The sequence below is a fragment of the Typha latifolia genome, chromosome 10 (assembly GCF_019914945.1).
Source record: "Typha latifolia isolate L0001 chromosome 10, TyphaL0001v2, whole genome shotgun sequence".
NCBI classification, from domain to species: domain Eukaryota; kingdom Viridiplantae; phylum Streptophyta; class Magnoliopsida; order Poales; family Typhaceae; genus Typha; species Typha latifolia.
In genome coordinates, this window is record NC_133095.1 from 4,581,862 (window position 1) to 4,601,586 (window position 19,725).

Here is a 19,725-nt window from a genome sequence, read left to right on the forward strand (position 1 = left end):
ATTATTTGTTTCATAGGTGATATGAATTTATTCCCTACGAAGGATACTTTAAGCAGAAAAGTGGTAGCTTTGAGCATGCAACATAACGATCTCCAATTTCACTTACCATCACCATATTGGAGATTTGTAATTTATATAGTTCCTTCCATACAATTATGTTTGCTGCTCTATCTTCATGCCACCAACTGGAAATTTACTTTTCTATCTTGAAATGAGTGCTGTTTTACATATTTGAAGCACGTTCAACTGTCAGACAGGCAAAGTTTCTAAAACCAACTCTGTATACAAGAGGGCATAAAATGACCTTTCGTCGACTGGCTTTGAGAATAGTTGAGTAAGATTAACAATTGCAGCAAACTACAAGTCTCATGAAGAAAGGGAATTTGTTCTGCTCATAAATCAACTTGAACTCTTATCTCATCATCATTCACTTGATAGTCTTTGATAACAAACCAAGTAGCTTCGAAGTATGGAACTAAAAGGCTGCCTTCACATACTTGCTGAACACTACATCTGAGAGCAAGGTTGGAGAAATAAAATGGCCACAACTTGGCAGAAGTTTCCAGCACCAATTTCCTCATCCAGCCATACAATCAATGCTATTTTGCCGAGGCCCTCTTGACAACAAAAGCTGCTCCTGACATGAATCACCTAAAACTTACTGTTGCAATATACACTTGCTCTGTAATTAACTTTCGGGCTGGTCAACATGCACCCCAAGGTACAGATCCAGTACATTCCTGAACGCCTGCAATTTGAAAAGGAGAGTTATAAACCTCTTCGACATAAGTAATGGGTGCTTGATAGCTACATTGTTTAAACCAATAACCAATGTTCAATTACATCTAGACTGAGAAGTACCTATTGTCAATGGATGCTACTATCTAATATATCTGCAGTAATTTCTAATGTACAAGTAAGAAGAAACATCTTGTTTATTCATTTTTACCTGTGTAACTAATGCTGGAAACAAAGATGTGAGATATACCATATATGATAATAACTAATGAGATTCTGCAAGTGCCAGAACGAGTCCAAGTGAACATGTAGCGAATGAAACATCCCATAATCATAGTTCAAATTTTCGGTTTTGGCTTCACCTTGTTTAAAAATTGAAACATTTTGGACAATTTTGATTCTAGTTTTATTGTATTGGTTTTAGATTTCTTTCGATAAATAGTCTTCTTTATCTTACTTTTCGATGCATCACACAAAATCTAAAAGCATTTAAGCTATGAGGTTGATCTTGAGTTAGATACAATTTGGATTCAAGTCATATCCAGCTTTGAATTTAAAATATATTAGAAAAATTGTTATTATGGTTGTTTTGGTCGGATGCTAGTTTTGAGAATAGTTTTGGATCAGATAGGACCGAAATGCGAAATGTTTCAGTGAACCATCTCAGTTTCGGACGAAACTTCAAACCATGCCCATAATCTGGTGGTCTATAGAACTTCTTTTCATGTGATAAGCTGATAATAGAGAAGCTAAAAACTTTTTTGTGGAATAGGAGGTACCTGGAAAGCAAACATTTCCTTTCCATTCAGAATTGCATCCATTGCAGCATACTGGTCATCAAATATGCTGTAGAAGAGCTTGTAAAATTCTGCCCTGCAAATAAGTGTCAGCAAAGCAGTTCAAAACTTTGTCCATATGACCAACATAGAAAAACTAAAGAAGGCATTAGACTATATATACTGTTGCTCTTTTGTGGTTTGATGATCCATCTCGTCAAACTTCTGTGTCAGAACTTCTGCTCCTGTTGGTCCAAGCATGTGGATAATTAGCGCCTCCAGTGTTCTTGGAAAATGATGCTAGAATGAAGGTGAATCAGGCGATTTTAATCAGTATCCAAGTAGAAACAGAGGGGGAGATTAATTGAAGATTCAAGATAATCAGGGAAATCAAATAAAATGATTAATGAAACATGATATCATTACCAATTTGCTCCTACTGTGTCACTCTAAAATATTGTGCAAAAAATATACTGACAATAAGACAACTTTGATGTTCTAAAGGCTTTATAATAAGTTTCTCAGTTCTCATTCTTGATGACCATCAAGGTAGTCAAAATTCCATATACAATCAATAGAAAACCACTGGATATGATGAAGTAGAATTCTTACCAAAACTTTTGAACAATCACAAAAAAGTTTTTTTCTTTCTTTAAAGGTTTTCTAATCTTAAAGTACTGATTGTCATTATTCCTAATTTAATTGCCAATTGAACATGGTAAATATATGCTCAACTTAATTTAAGTATTGAACAAGAATGAGAACTTCATCATCGTGATTCTAGTCACTAAATAGGAATCTCCAAATAATTACTGAAATACTTCAAATTTTATTTTCTAGAATAGATTTTATTTTAAACCGGAGAGAAGCATACAAAATATAAACTTACAAACCATATTCCTTTTGTCTCTCGTCGATCTCCTCAATATTACTGATGCATTATGAATCATATTCCTTTGATATTTTACTAGAATAAATTTTACCAGTAAATTATGATAGTATGATAAAAGCAAGATCGATGACTGCATCAAAGGGGAAAACTTCAGTCCTATACATTGATTTTCCAATTCTTTCCAGCAGGTTATTGCAACTGTAGCATCATAAAAGTATGTTATAACACATGGAGTAATTGAATAGATGGTTAAGAACATACCACCATGGCTAACAGGACTTTCCTGAGTACAAGTGGTTCAAGAGCCCAAAAGATATTTGCAATGGAATCATTTTCCAAGAGAGATGAATTATCTGTATCAATCTTCTTTTCACTGTTCACATTGGCAGATGAACCTTTTGGATTACTGGACTGCAATAATTTGTCTTGATCAACTTTAACACTGTCATGAACCAAAGAGATAAGCTCGTAAAGCGCTTGGAGTGCAAAGGGTTCTAGCTGCTGTAACAGTCCATGCTTCTCACTTTCGCTATTGAGGTCTTCCATCTGGTTAATAAAATCATGCTCCTCAGAACCTGATGAAGCAAAAAAGGTCCTCACTAAAATTGCAAACAAAAACAAAGAACAATTTCTAGTATTCCCAAAAACAGGGTAGCTATGTGATATAGGGCTGTTATGCATCAATAGTAATGGAGGAGATAGCAGGGGCAATTCCACAAGGTGGCTTTAGAAGCTATCTGGTAATGATTCAGAACTGCAAACAGAAAATTTGAGGAAGGATCTGCCACTAAAGTCTCAATTGTCAGTCTATCTAAACAATATGGTTCAGAAACCTACAACAATTGCATGAAAGATAGATTCTACAGTGATCTCAATTTTTGGGTAAAAAAGGAATTGGTGGTTCAATGATTCCATTTGTTCTAGCATAGTGGCATGTCTTAAACCAGGGTATATGGGAGGCCTGATTCCACAGTCTCGCTCCAAACTTTCTATTTTTTGAACGTAATTCTTTTTGTCTAATTAGGGTTTGAGTCGTAGTTTACCTTATGAGTAGTCTTGTAGGCTTGCAGCAAGATGAGTTCAGTCTATTATCGCGACTTTACTCAAATTACTAACTTTTTTCTATTCACGAGAGTTAATTCTTTTGATCAGATATTTGGTAGAATCAACAGATTGATGAAGACTTTGATCTTGTAATTGTCTTCAAATCAACTAGATAAGAAGAATAGTTGTTTGATGCTTCCATGCATGATGTGGCATCAATTTCCAATTAGATGATTTACTTGCTTTATTTGAACAATCATAGTATTAGCCTAATATGGTAGGGATGTTCGCTCATTTTGTTTGGCATTGGATTGGTTATTAGACTAGGAAGTCAATTCGAGCTACACTAGGTTAGGCTAATGGATCGCCTCCACATTTTGGTCTCTTTCTCTCTCTCTCATAAAAAAAAAACACTAGGCTAGGTTATTCTAGTGAATCCTCAAAGAAACTCTTTAGACTACTCAATCTTTGGACCTCCCCAAAACTCCCCAAAAGCCCTTTGGTCTTCCCTTCTTCTATATAAACCCTATAGAACCCCTAGATGGGAATCATCTTTGAAGGTTACCAAACACTTTTCTTCTCTACATAAATCTCTCATCTACTTTTCATTCTACATTACTCTCCTCTCTACAAACCTCCTGTAATCCTAGTGGGTTTCTGTCATTGTACCTTATCACTTTGCTCCATTTCTATGTATTTGCTGCTGCCTTGAGGAATTTCCTGCAATAGAATTGAAAACTACTGGTGCATGGAGTTGAAGATGAAGGCAAGACTCAAGGCTAAAAGCTATTCTTCACGTCGGGTGAGATCCAACAATATTTTGGTACTGTTTATATTAAAATCCTTATTTTGGTTCTATATCTTGCAACCATCTATGAGTTTTTGAAGCCTAGACCTATCCTTAGCCCATTCTTGATTGATCTTAGTCTAGTAGAAGATGCATTGTTCTCTTTGGCCTCATCTTTTAGTTATAAATTTCAGATTTGCTTGTTTTATTAAGTTTACAATGAATTGAATTTGATCTTGCTTATATTATAATAGAAGGCTTTATGATCATTTACTATTTTTGTTCTCTATATTGCTATTTAGCTTACATTTAATGCTCCAACATTTGTTTACAGTTGTATTAAATTTGTATCAGAGCAAGTTTTATACTTGAGCTTGCTTATTTGCAGGCATAGGTTGCATGCAATAGTTCTTACTTCCTTTTGCATCAAATTGCACAACAACCTTCTGTCCTACATCTAAAGACATGCATATTCACATCCTGAGGACCTTCACTGCTCAAAATCATTCAATACGTCTATAGAACAGTTCAACATCATTTGAGAACACGTATGGTACAAACTCCAACATAGATTACATTACAGAAGATCACTTTGCTACAACAGCAATGGCATTGCCACAACAAGGAATGGTTCAAATTCTGCAACATTCAGCGGAAATCCAAGTGCAACCACTACCACAAAACCATCCTAGGGCTCGTAGACCGAAAATAGTAGTTAATCCAAATGAGGATAACAATAATGAACTAGAGGGTGACCCTACGGATAGGAGACATGAACGAGACTATGATAGGAATCCGAGACCTATAGATTGGTGGGATCATGACATCAAGATTGACATAGAAATTTTTTGAGGGCAAACTTCAACTTGATGAATTCTCGGACTGGATTGATGAAATTGTCTGATTTTTCGAACGAAAAGAAATTCGAGATGATAACTCAAGCACTGAAAACAGATGCTAACATGAAGAGCACATAATTAACCATAAGTAGAAGTTGCATAAATAATTCTTGAAGGAGGTGACATAGAATTAACGAAGACCTTTTGAATCTTCATTAGAAGGATGAGAATTTTCTGCATCCTTGAGAGTGCCGACTGAACTCTTGCACAGCATTTTATTCTGTCATATTCAAACAGAAGAGGATTAAGATGTTACATCTGTGAATTTGCAAACTACTGAAATGAAAAGAATAATATGAAACATTACTATTATTATCAGGTCATTTTGGCCGAAACTCAACTGAGATTGATTGTTTACCCCTGAAGGCATTTGATTTTTAGTTTCAGATTGTATACGGCCAAAATTGATCTGTTTTGCATTGAATCATTTTGGGTTTCAGCTGAAACTTTCAAAGTTCAAACCAAAGTTGTGTAAACTATGTAGATCAAGACTAACTAAAGGACACTGGTAGACTGGTTCGTGAATCTATTAGACAAGCCAAAGCAGTATCATGCAACTAATTCGGATAACGGGGTCGTATTGTCCAGGCATTTGCCAGGAAACCAAAACCAAGATTAGATTGTGAGTGCAATAAAGCAAAATAGCCAATCCAATTGTTATATTTGCAAGATATAGGCCATCAGCAGATTCTCTCTACTGTTGATAAATTCTAAGGATAAACAGATACTCAGAAAGAGATGTGTAATGCTCCGACCTAACTGCATGATCTGATAAGATGTAAGAATAAGAAGTTAGAACAGCATCACTGAACAATCTCTTCTCTCAAGCAACTAAACCTCCAAGTGAATGAAACTAGAGTATAGAAAAACTTGCACACTTGAAAACAAATTCTTTGTACTAAGAGTAAAAACACAAAATAAATAAGCAAAGTTTTATCTTGCAAAAAGTAAAATAACCAAGAAGATGCATACCATTTCCTTGTCCACCAATCTTCTCTACAGATCAATGTTTTGAGAAGAAAATCCCATAAGAGCACCAAAGAGGAGAAATATTAAGAAAAGAAAAAAGTGTTGTCAGCCGCTTCCCAAGGTGAGATTATTAATTTGCAGATAAATTATAACTAAACATCAATTGGACTCTATGCAAATAACTAAAATCATCCTTATGCAAAGAATAGGATTTCTGGATGGAAGTGCCATTAAAAATTAAAGATAATCACATAAACCATAAGGTCTAACATTATCGTACAGGAATCAAGAGAAAACTTGATAATAGAAACTTTTGACCAAATATATCACTAGGTGGTCATCCTATACCAATCTTGTTTATGATGCCACTGAAAACTTTGTGGAGGATAACTTGGGAAGAAAAGGAGGAGCAGTAAGATGGAAGGAGGAAAAGCAGAAGCATGAGTGAGTTTGGACTTTGGAGCCTACATGGAATCTTAATAAGACTAAATGGGCAGCTACGATCTTAAAAATGCAGAAAAATATGATAACATGCCTCTGAGCTACCCAATAAAATGAGAACAAGAAAACTATACCTGTTCAATACCCGACGCAGATAATATGCATCCATATGTTCTAACATGTCAGTCATCGTGCGTGATTTCCACCAAAAGTTAACCGCAATAGTCAGATCATCACTATCCACTTGATGAAACCTGTTAAAGAAATCATATTAACCACTAAGCCCCAATAATCACTACAATGCAAATTGAGTTAAAGAATGGAGATTTAGTATCTTCTTGATAAACGATACTAATTGGCTGAAAATGATAATGCTAACACTTAACACCAGATCACTGAATCTACATACTCTTCTTTGTTGCCAATACCTTTTGTTGCTAAGACAATTTGCTGGCAATACACCGTGTCCTTCAGTCATTTGCTGGAATAAGATAAATTATTGAAAAATATGGATAAAGCAATATATATCCCTATCACATTACATGCATTTGATGCAAGGTTCCGAAACTCGAAATTCGGATCAATATATATCCCTACTATATTTCTATTAGTTGTATTAAGCCTCTACGAGGGTATTATGATTGGAGTTGTATTTTTGACGTGTATCTTTAAAGGCTTGTTGTGGCCTGTGAAATTTGTATCCAGACTTATATTTTGCTTGAGATTATTTATGGTATGAACCTACATTTCTATGTGCCTTGTAGAAACATATTACTGACATATCACATGATGCACCACGTGGGGGGATTTACCCACGCGGTATACACGTGTATTTAGAAGTTTGGATGTTTCAACGTATTTCTTTGTATGCAAATAAAACATCATATTTCTGTGTATAATTTAATTATTATATTTCTGTGTGCATTATTATGTTCTATGTGCAAAACATAAGACTCGTGCATTGCTATAATATAGCCATATAAATGATCGTGAATATTAATGGAAAAATAAATTTGATATTGTGGTAGGATTTTAAGAACAGACACAGGCTAGATATTCTTTATATATCTCCCTGTGGTGACTCAAGTCTACCTTAAAGTATAAGGGACAAACCTATTCTTGATCAGCACATGATCTATTTAGGTGACCCTAGCATGGTTAGAAAATAGTCCAGGAGACAGACCTATTCCTAATCAATACATAATCTGTTTAGGTGACTAGCGCGGTTGGAGAAAAGTCTCGGGCTAGACCAAGAGTCTCCCTGAGGTAACTCTAATATCTCTCAATGGTTAGTGAAAAAAGTAAATTGTGTTTATCACATAGTGACACCTCCTGGTGATCCCAACCGGATTAAATATAAGGAAAAAAATTGAACACATCTTGAGGTGGCTTCTAGTTAATGTGAACCATCGGGCACAGTCCCAAATTAAGACATATGACATTATTATTAATATTAAGAGAAATTTGGCATATTGACAAGAAGCATGTTATAAGTTATAATTTATGTTATTATTGCTTATGTTGTTATTATTACTATTATTATGAACATGCTTAGCCAAATTGCCATTTTATATTGCTAGATTTGGATATTATTTAAAGTTATAAATTTCAGATTTATTGGCTTTTGAGTGGATTCCACTCATTAAATATCCCTTTTAATATTTTAAGTACTGGTCAACATGCCGATTGAGCAAGATGCACCGAGACTTCACCTCCACTTACGATTTTACTATTTTATCCATCAGTTGTATTAGACATTATTATTTGTTATTTTAATTTGATTGGAAACACATCAGTGATGGCATTGGTCTTTTCTTTATTGTTGAATTATATTTATTAGATTTAGTTGTTTATAATTAAATTTTTATTATTTTGGGACTTAGAAAATATTAATTAAGACTTCGTGTATTTCAAGTGTATTGAGGTATATGGCCAATCATGATTCCGACTTGGGTCGTAACAATATTATTATAAAATTAGCTAGTGAAAGTGCAAACTTGCCATCATCATCAAACAAACTAATGTTAATTCTTTCTCAGGGACTGAAACAACTATAAAATAAACATATTGTGACAGTCAACTAATATCATAAATGATTTTTAACAAAGTAAAACTATGTTAACCCAGTCAATTACATTAATATATGTACTCATATTGTTCAATTGGATTGAAGACCCAAAAGGGATGACTTAGTCAATATAATCATAGATATTAACAAAGCAGCATCACTAACAGGAGGTGAAGCAATTGGCTTTCAACTTTTCATTTCCACGATCAACTTTCCTTTTCCCCCTAAGATCATGAGTTGGTGAGTGGCAAGAAGCCTCCTAGGCTCTGGTTTTTATTGGAAGCAAGCAGAATATTGCTTGCTTCAGGTTTTTTTTTTTCACCAGTTTAAATGCAATAACAAAATTAAAATCACAAAAGAATAATATGAGAACAGAATAATTATGTCTTACCATCCTTCAGGAATAAAAAGAGCATCACCGGAGTGAAGAATGATCTTTTCAGAATATTCTTTTGAGTGTTTAGCCCTAGGATGAAGCGAAAGGTCAGGGTTTTGTATGTCGACAGCACTGCGAGGGCAATGAAAGGTAAAGAATATTAGTATTTCTAGTTCATAGAATTACTTTAAATTCTAGTATGTTGATAGTAGCAAACAAATTCAAGAAAAAAAGAACAAAATTGTCTTGAAGAATACAGATATGCAGCATACCTATGGTTGGAAGCCTCTCCATATACAGGCATTGGATATAAAAATGGGCATGCAGAAGGAGGCCATAAAACAACTGGAATAGTGGAATTCAATGAAAGAAAAATGATCAGATACATGTTCCCAATGCTTCTGCTACATATTTTACAAGTTGACACATGATAAACTATGCATTTGATCAAGAAGTGGGATGATACAGACGAAAGCTAAGCTCAGAATAGAAGTCAAGAACCAGGAAAGATTGGATTTTTTTTTTTTCGAACAAGAGCCCAAAGGCTCAGTTTTATTACAAATAATTTGAGAAAATAGAGACAACATTGCTGAATTTCTTAGCAGGGTCTAAGATAGCAAACATCAATTATAATTCAATGAGGGGGAGCCATTCAATTTCACTTGGACAGATACTCTAATGCAGTAAAAAGAAATATTTTGCCAACTGCAAGTAAATTAGCCTTACCTTTTCCTAATATTCTTGTGCTTAGCTCACCCCTGAAAGTTTTTTGTGATTTTCTAGGTATACAAAAATTAAATAACACAAAAAACATATTTACCAATAAAGATGTTATAAGTATCAGTTGAGAAGGTAAAATATTTAGGACTGCCGAAACTATGTAACATTATATATGTCCTCCACAATTAATTCCACTCAACCCCGACAATATAGACACATCCTTAATCTCTGAATAAATTAAACCAGCATGTTACTCGCAGATATAACTAGTGTTTTTGGATATGGTCAAAGTGTTATTACATGAGCTTGGGTATGATTTCTCAGCAGATTGCAATATCCAACTTGGCTTTAGATGTCTATTAGCAGCCTATTTGTAGTAAGTAAAACTACATGCTCAATTTCTGAGAAAAAGGGCCCATCCAAAAACATAAAATTTAACTTGATCCAAGTGGCACGCTAACAGGAAACTCAGGCGTCATCTCCATAAATTCCTCAATGAGATGAAAGTGATGATTGATGATATGTTCCACAAGGAAATCAAGAACATGCAGATTTTGGGAAAGAAACATACATCTTTTTCATCCAACCTAGCAGAAGGTAAAAGAAAGTGGTTTATGATTATCACGTATGCTTATATCATATGGGCATTTCACAAATAGTAATAGTTAAAACTTGAATTACAGCAGAAAAGATAAATTAACAGACACCTTGTTTGCAACCAGCAACAACACAAAGTAGGTTATGGTGTGGGTCATAGTGGGTACTAGACCTTGATCGAGCCCTATTCATCCAAAAATTGATTGCTGAAAATACTCTAGTCCCTAGAAATATAGGCTGCATGAACAAACAAAGAAAAATCAATTAAGGCAAATCTAGACAAAATAAAAAAGACCTAGAGTAAAGCAAAGTTCAACCGTCTGAATGTCTTTTCTCAAGATCTCCAAGGAGCACCTTTCTTCATTTTCAGCATTAAAAATTGAGACCTGCATAAGAATAACTTATTTTGTCATACTTAAAAACAACTGACACCTTCGGCTATGCAACTTATTAATTAGCTAGTTCACAGTCTCATATAGGAGCTAAAGCAAGCAGCAACCTATGCCTCCAGAAAGATGTATCACAAACACAGAATCACGATTTTTCATGTGTTTTCTTTTTGCAAATAAAAGCAAAACTCAATCGAGACAGCGAATAACTGTTATACTTTAGTAAATCCGTACCTGAGCTAAATAAAATTGATCAGGAGCTTTTAAGGAGGTTGAGCATGTTCCTTCTGAATAAGCTGTTTCCTTGACAACTTCTTGCACTGCAGAAGAACCACCAACGCCACCCAAGTGCTGAAGATGAGATTTACAAGAGGTGTTGAAGGTAGAAAATGGTAGAGGTACCTATGGCCAAAAGTGCCAGTGGAAAATGTGTATACAGCATAAGACAGCAATAATTACAAATTCAATATGCACAAATATATCTGGAAAGAAGATGATGCCTTCAAAATACCCAGTTGCACTCGTACCCTCTCATGACTTCTTAGATCCCCATAGAATACAGGTGCAGATTTAGATGTCATGGCCTCTACAACAGCAGAACCTACTTTTTCCTACAATTGTTATCACAGATTTCAAAATTCTGGTGTCAAAATCAAGTCAAAGTAAATAATTTTGGATAATATTGTAAACATGAAGATAATAAGTTTAAGATCACAAAAAAGGTCTCATATGGATGGCTGCTAAAGTGCTAATAAGGCTCTTGCATAATTCAGACATCAGGTTGTACAACATTCTTCTGAATATATACTAAAAGAGAGCCAATGCGAACAGTTGCTCCTGGAGTGGCCCTCTCCCCTCGGCAAAGTGGATAGGAAAGAGTGGAAATATTACATGATGGATGGAAATATACAGGAGTTATACGGTGATAAAGGCATTCTAAGATGATCTAATGTAACTTTCATGCCCGAATATTTACAGAGAAGGTTAGTAAATCAGAAGATTTAGTACCATTAAATCCTCCAAGTTCGAAATTGCTGCTAAGGACTCATAGAAAGTACCAACATAAAACATTTCTCAGTAAAATTACTGCCACAAGACTAGCAACCACTTGAATGAATTCAAATATATTTCACATATGATGGGTGTGGCAATGTTTTACTATATTGTTCTAGTCTCCCATACGGTTCCTTCCAACTTGCCATGATGTTGGAGACTTGAATTTGACAAATCTCCCATTTGGTTCCTTCAAACCTTGGGAAAGTGAAGATCGCTATCTAAGTGATAATGCACACGTATTGAGAGTAATAGAGAATTGAAAGAAGAATTTCATGTTTCTTCCCTGGATATTTGTTCTCCTTCAGCTAACTTTGTAGGCACAAAATAGTTCTATATCAAATGCCGAGGGATTGTTAACGATCGCAACCCCAAAAAGCTTCAAAGTAACGCCAAGAACCGAGAAGTATAACAAGAAAGAGAAGACGAACACCTCCAAGTAGTCGAGACCACCATCGAAAGGATTCCACTTGGAGGAGGCCTCCCAATCCTTGACAACGCCACGAAACACCTTCCAAAAGAATGAAAGAGCTCAGAATTTGACCAGAGGATGCACAACAGAAGCGACATTGAGATCAAAATCCGAGCCAAAGAAGCTTTCTCATACCGCGGGAACGTTGCTGGGCTCGATCTCGAAGGAGAAAGCTCCAGGAGAAGGGGGTTCTTCGAATTGGCGAACGCGCAGAGCTGGTTCTACTCGGTCTCCTACCTCTGCTTCCATTTCGCTTGCGGAAATACCAAGCTGAAATCCTTGTTGCGCCCGCACAACGGAGGTATATATATCGGAAAATTACATTTACATTTCACACCCTAAATTTTCTGAGAATATAGTTTAAATATTAGGCACTAAAAATACTGAAAATATAGGGCGTAAATTATAAATTTGTAAAAAAAAAAGTATTCTGCATGGGTTGTATTTATTCTTTAAAATATTATAATTACCAATGAATTTTTTTGACTTTTTTCAAAGTCAAGGTTACTGCTTAAAATTTTCTAACTAATAGTTAATGAAGTTAATAAATACATTTAAATGACTAAAATTTTCTTCTTGCATAAAATTCAGAGTGTAAAATAATTATCAATAATTTTTTTTCTTGCATAAAGATATTTGCCTTCTCATATTATGATACCAAGTAACATATTAATAGCTTTAGAACCACTTAAAACAATTTATCCAAGGGTAAATAGTCTTTTATTCATCTAAGTTCAATTTTAACCATGATTAGTTATATTTAAATATAATTGCCACTGAAATTTTTTTAATATTATAATTGCATTTGCCATTCAATTCATAATATTATTTTATTAGTTAAATTTAACTAATCATGATTAAAACTCAATTTAGATATAAAAAAACTATTTTACCCTTGTGTAAATTATTAAAGATGATTTGAAAGCTATCCAATATTATTTCCATTATCATAGTACAACAAAACATATTTTACTTTATGTGAGACAATAGTTATTGATAAATATTATACACTCTAGATTTAAAAAGGGAGCATTTTAGTAGCAATTATGATGTTATAAAGAATGCAATAAGAAATTATGATATTTTCGAAGTTTTTAGTAGAAGTTTGTGTAAAAAAATAACCGAAGATTTAGTTGATGGGATGTCATTTTTGAAAGAGATTCCACTCTAGAATTTAAAATTTTAATCTTATATGTTTGCTTCTACTTGATTTTTACTGAATTTTATCAAATCAATTGGCTAATCTTTTCATATAGTTTATGCAATGTAATGTAATTTTCTGAATAGATTTAAGTGACTGCTTCTTTATATATTCTTTTGCAAGAAGAGATTAAAAAGAAAAGGTTGCTTCTTTTATTAGATTACATTGAATGAGCTTTATCATCACTTCTACATCCAATGACAACTTAAAACTTTCCTAGCATAGAATAACAAATATTGCATAGCTTGCATACCATGAGAAAATTATATGTGATGTTGTAGCTTCTTTCTTTGTTTTTATTTGGTTCTTGTTATTGATTCCAATCTAGAAAATGTTTCTAGAGAGAGATGCATAAGGAAACAGAAGGGAATTAAGGCAAGAGCATACATTGTAAATAGTATATATAAAGTTTACAGAAAATGGTGGTTTTATGCATCTTGAAATTTACTTCTTCTGTTCAAAGAGAAATCATGAAGTAGCTGCATGATAAAAGGCTTCTTTTGGGAGATTCTTCTCTCCCTGATCAAAATATATATTTTCATGAAGTCCAAAACATTGACTACACTGTAAGTTTTTTTATCAATTTTAATGAATTAGCTGTATAAATTGCAGACTTGCTCAATCACATCCTTGAGATCTTGTGTGTTGTAAAAATGCCACCTCATACTCATCAGCCAAGAAGCCTCCACCTTCAAAGTTGTCTGATTCCTCTTAACTAGGAAACTGCAAATTAATCGATCTATCTATGTACAGAGAAGTTGAAGGATTACAAGAAAATAAACACAATTAACTAAACTAAAGAAGACAGCCTCAATTCAAAGTTATATATCAGATGAAAAATGCATTGATCTTACATGATAATGTTTACAAATTTCTTGAGAATTTGAATATATATATATATATATATATATATATACAAGGTGCAAGTAGAAACTTATTAGGTTTAATTGGAGTTGTTAACCTCAGTCTATTGATTCTTCCAAAGAGATGGGGCACAACAAAAGAAAGGGAAAAGTTAGATGAAGTGGTACTTTATTGCGTGATTTCGAGTATTAGAATAAACGTCATCTAGAGTTCATCACACCATTTTGAGGGAAAATTATTTTGCAGTTAATGTAGAAATGATTTATAATTCTGTGTGATTCTTTCAAACATATATATAGTCAATATTCTAATCAATAAATGGTTTCTGGAAAACTTTCCGTTTCAAAGAATTTGTTGACTAAATCTACTGTTATCAAGAATAAAAGGCCAATATAGTCAACATTAGAATTGCAGATGATATTTAGTTTATGACATTATTCTGACTTTAGAAGTTGTGTTTAGATCAATTGGCAGATTATGATTTCAAGAACAACAGGGGAAAAAAGACACTTTAACACATAAGTAATATCAAGCCAATTAATGTGTGCTATCATATGAAACTATTCTTGAGAGTGGCAATTTGAGACAAAAATAAATGGGGATTTCACATCTGATTATATCTAGATCTTCCTATATATCCTGCTGATTTCATCAGTATGATAAATGGATTGCATAGGTTTCAGACATGGCAAGAAAACTTTTTGAGTTCTTTCTTCTCAGAATACAGACATAAGTAGTACATGTCCTATTAAAATGTTTCCTTAACTCTTTTTTATTTTATCTGTTTTGCTATATATATTAAGAGTTCCATTTTTCTTCTGGAGAATTCTACTAAGTGTGTATAAGCATCTTCAGAGATAACCAATAAGAAATATTAGAGAAGTTACTTCCTTTTTGGACTTCCTCCTGATACCATTTTCCTTTTAAATTTCAACCATGTTAATGTTTGTCGGTTTCGGTAGATAAGGTGATATCTACGCAAAAAGCTGCAACTTATTGTTAGTAAGACAGATTCAATTTAAAAACATCCTTCCTTGTTATGAGCATATGTGCCTATTTTGCTATAAACATCATGACTTACATGTCATTTAGATAACAAGTATGCACTTTTTCTTACTTCCTTGTGGTAATACATATGCATAATAGATGATAGTATGACATTGTACATGGAAAAAAGCAAAAAATTCTTGAATATATATACCTACTTATAATATTAAGAAAAAACTTGCAAAGTTAAGTTATCTGATTCATATTTGTTAAGATACTTTGAATTTAACCCAAACAAGACCTTACTTGATCTAACAAATTTGATGTCCTATACATGCATATAATATTTGATATAAGACAACTTTGATCATGAATTCATAATGGAGAAAATAGAAAATGCATATAATTATGTCATGATTTTGGGTTAAAGTATTCTTCATATCCCCTTTCAGTGACAAGAGTTGCTTTAATAAATAATTAATTACACATGTTGATCATTGAGGGTCTTGCTAATTATATACTATATTTGTCTTCTCCTGTGGTTTGCAAATATGAACAAGCTAATAGAAGTCCTACTACAGCTTCATGAGCTAAGCCTAGAAAACTTTTCCTGAACTAGTCAGTAGGTGTACCAGAAAAATTAACACTTAAGATACCACCAAAGTTTGACATTAAAAATCTTCCTTGCTCCTTTCCTCAGGCCTTATATGCTCTAAAGGAGATTCCTTTCCACACTTGGAAGTGATCTCTTTTGCCCCATATTCTCATACTACCTTTTCAACTCCCCACCACTCATGACCTTTAGCAAAAAGCAGCCCCCAAGGGTAGGAACTTTTGCACTCACACAAGTGTAGGGCATACCATTTTGTGCTAAAGGTCAAGGAAGGAGATATGGGTTTTGGCCTTCGTGGGAACAACCTCAGACTGTAAGGAAACAAACACTAAATGGAAGAGGACAACTTCTAATGTCTCTCTACTTTTCAAGTGGACCCCTAAGAGCTTTGTCTGCACTAACCAAATCAATAAAGGATACTTGGACTCTATAGCAATGAAGCTCTCCCAAGAAGCACACAGTGACAAAGTACCACAACAACCAAGAGAGAGAGAGACAGAGAGAGAGAGAGAGAGAGAAGAAAACAAGCTAACATCAATGAGAAGTATTGGAGTGAGAGAAGGCTCTTCAATTAGGAAGATGTCATCAAACAGAATATTGAATGCTGCAAAGGCCTGAAATGCCTTAAATGTCATGTTTACACCACAGCAATTGGCAAAGTGAAAGCTGAGAGCTTCACTTTAGTAGATCTAGACAAGGATTGAAGACTGTAAAGATGTGCCGTCTGGGTCTAATTATTGCTCTGTGGTTCAATATTTATAATTTGTACTTGGGAAGGATCCTGGTGGAATGATTGTATGTTATAGAAACAATGAGCTCTGATGTATCTTACTTCCTTTCAATATAAAGAGATAAAGAACACTGAGAACCCATCAGTTCTGCAATCTTATGTTCTTCAAGTAGCCTTAAATTTTTTAACCACTAGGAATAAGGAATATATGTAAACCAGTTAAGAAACTAACAAAAAAATTGAGGTTGCATATATATTTGAATAATTAAGCTGATGATGCTGTAAATAAAATTTAGATCTGTCGGCAAACTGAACAATATATGCATAGGTAAGTAACCAATTTGAGCCCTTATGCACATGAATACTATCAGGGAGATAGAGAGAAAGAGAAAAATAATGTATATATATTTTCATTCATATAACACAGCATGATGATTCAGAACCCATTTTGAATTCCTTGGAAATGACTAGAAACAATCACAATACTTATTAAGAGAAGATTAATTTAATAAAATTGCTGCACAAGGAAAAAAAAAGAAGAGGAGAAGAAGAAAAGGATTAGAACTAAATAAGAAAATAACTCACAGGGAAGGTTGTCCTTGTTCAGCTCTCAAGGATAAGATCTTAGAAGTACCAACTATATATTAATTTTTAGGGCATCTATTACTTATCTCTTCTCTTCTTTGCTTATCTCCACCTGTTGTTCACCAGATCTCTTCATATGATAAAGCAAGATAATTACCATCTCAAGAACCTCTTCTTCTTCTTCCTTTTTCCTTTAATAGGATACACATATAAATAAAAGATTTGAAGATTAGGGTTTTCCTGTGCTTCTACCAGCAGATGAAACTGCAGCATGATCTGATTATGCTCCTATCGAAGATTTCTAGATGGAGAGGAGGAGAAGATGGATCAGATCATGCTGGCAGCTTCAGCTGCTTGTGGTGCACCACACCATTAAATGAAAGAGAGAGAGAGAGAGAGAGAGAGAGAGAGATTGGCCCAAGGAGGAGGGGAGGAGAGGATATATATAGACCAAGAAAGGGAGAGGTGTAAGGGTTTTATGTTGCAAAGCAACCAAGATTAAAAGAGATCTAAAATGGAAGTAAAAAAGAAGAGTGGTCCCAGAATTAGCACAAAAGAATATATACTGAGGAGTGCCTTACCATGCAACTAAGGTCTCTAAATAAGCCATGAGCTCTTAGTGGGCCTTCTTGATGGGACCCCTTCATGCATCTCCACGTCCAAAGATACCCAGATGCTCAACCCACAAAGATACATATATATATATATATATATATATATATATATATAGAGAGAGAGAGAGAGAGAGAGAGAGAGAGAGAGAGACTCAAGTAGGGACCATCTTCTTTGGGCCCCTTGTGCTTGTTTTATTTTAGTTGCATGAGATTAAAGTGGAAGGAGAGCATCTTAACCTAACAAAGATAGTGAGCATCTTAACCTCATGTGAATCTCTCTCTCTCTCTCTCTCTCTCTCTCTCTCTCTCTCTCTCTCTCTCTCTCTCTCTCTCTCTCTCTCTCTCTCTCTCTCTTTGTTAAGTGATGATTGCTCATCTTAGTAAGCATTGGTCCACTAACTACACCAGGCATGCATCTATTCTCTGAGTATGGTGTCAGTTCTTCTAAAAGAAAATGAGTAAATCAGCAGTTGTATACATTAACCACTGTGAGATCAGTCTCTATCACCAAAGCCTAATTCTAGAAACCAAGAAACTGAGATGTCTAGCTAGAATTTGCTCCCAGATCAACCGCAGCCTGCCCCTCCTGTGAAAAACCCTACAATAGATTTAGATTCTGTTTGTGTTACATATTTATTATATGAAATAGTGTTTCCAGTTCATAATGTTAACTCACCCATTACTTTAAACTATTAGAAAATGATAATTTTTATATTTTACATTTAATATATGATTGATTGTTCTGTCACCTTTTTGGGTACAATCTTTTACAAAAGCTCAAATAAGTGAGATCTTGCTTTCATGATGCTGAAAGTTTGATTCTCCTAGTAGAAATCTAATAGAATGATATCTAAAAAGAATAGCTGATCTATTCTTCTTTCTGTCGGAATACTATATATCTGAAGCCACCAAGTCACATAATTAATGACCCTGTTTGACAAGTGCATAAATGCTCAAAAATAATATACCACCACTCTCTCATTTCATTTTTTAAAGGGGAATTTTAATTAGAATTTTGTAGAAATAATGATCTCAGTTGGATAGCAGGAGCTATTCCAATATTGGAATTTCTGAATATAGAACTTTAAACAACTCATTTTGTACCGTCACCTCCTTCACTTTGAAAAGAGAGTAGTCTTGAGAATAACAAGAATTCTCTCAATATTTAAGTAGCTGGAAATCATTCCTTAGTTGGATTTCATGCAGTAAAATTACAATGCTATCTATTGATTGCCTAGTTCCTTAAATCACATAAACACATTCATCTATTGATTGTGATATTTCCTCTTTTTGTGAACCAAATAAGGATGGACAACCTGAGCATATTCATCATCTGAGCATCTAGCTGCACAACCTCACAACCTAATGCTCATTATCACATTACTATGGTTCTATCTTTACAATATTCTTTTTCTTCTCATTAGATAGTAATGATGACTGTAGTAACAAAAGCAGGATACTTTGTATCAGATGTTAATGAGCATTAGTAAAGTTCCAAAGAGTGGCCTTATCACTTGGTGATCAATCACTAAAACTTTGCATTACTTTGTTGAAATCATGGGATCTTCAAAGATACGGCACAAAGATTAATTTTCTTTGAGAGAATGCTTTAGGGGGGCAAATGGCTTAAACCACATAAATAATTTCAACAAAGTAATGCAAAGTGTCTACTTTGTAGTTTTGAACCAAGAGGTATATCAATTTGGGATTCTGGTGCCTGTCAACTCTAAACTTCGTCCAAACACCATCACAATTTGTGCTACAATAATATAGTTATTGCACAGTTTTATGCATTTGATGCATCAAAAGCTCTTCCTTTGCAACAAGTCAGTTTATATGTAGCCTCATCTCCTCATTGTAGTAAGATAGAACAAGAGTAGTAATTTAACAGTCCATAAGCAACAGTACAG

General features: G+C 34.1%; 1 protein-coding gene across 1 annotated transcript; it reads right to left on the bottom strand.

Annotated features, from left to right (window-relative positions):
* Positions 1-176: 176 nt before the first annotated feature.
* LOC140796407 (lysine-specific demethylase JMJ31) lies at positions 177-12,494 on the bottom strand. The gene is made up of 15 exons (XM_073149446.1): positions 12,357-12,494; positions 12,183-12,260; positions 11,224-11,307; positions 10,931-11,098; positions 10,625-10,693; positions 10,418-10,544; positions 9,263-9,335; positions 9,006-9,122; positions 6,681-6,800; positions 6,109-6,127; positions 5,278-5,356; positions 2,668-2,981; positions 1,699-1,814; positions 1,518-1,611; positions 177-748 (listed from the first exon to the last, which is right to left on the bottom strand). Exons 1-15 carry the CDS (start codon positions 12,468-12,470, stop codon positions 689-691), a joined length of 1,632 nt encoding a protein of 543 aa, XP_073005547.1. The 5' UTR covers positions 12,471-12,494; the 3' UTR covers positions 177-688.
* Positions 12,495-19,725: the final 7,231 nt, after the last annotated feature.

Coding starts and splice junctions, on each gene's coding strand:
- LOC140796407 (XM_073149446.1), bottom strand. CDS start 12,470: ATGGAAGCAGAGGTAGGAGACCGAGTAGAACCAGCTCTGCGCGTTCGC. Junction 11,099..11,223: donor ATCTAAGAAGTCATGAGAGG/GTACGAGTGCAA, acceptor TTTTGGCCATAG/GTACCTCTACCATTTTCTAC. Junction 9,123..9,262: donor GGAGAGGCTTCCAACCATAG/GTATGCTGCATA, acceptor TTGCCCTCGCAG/TGCTGTCGACATACAAAACC.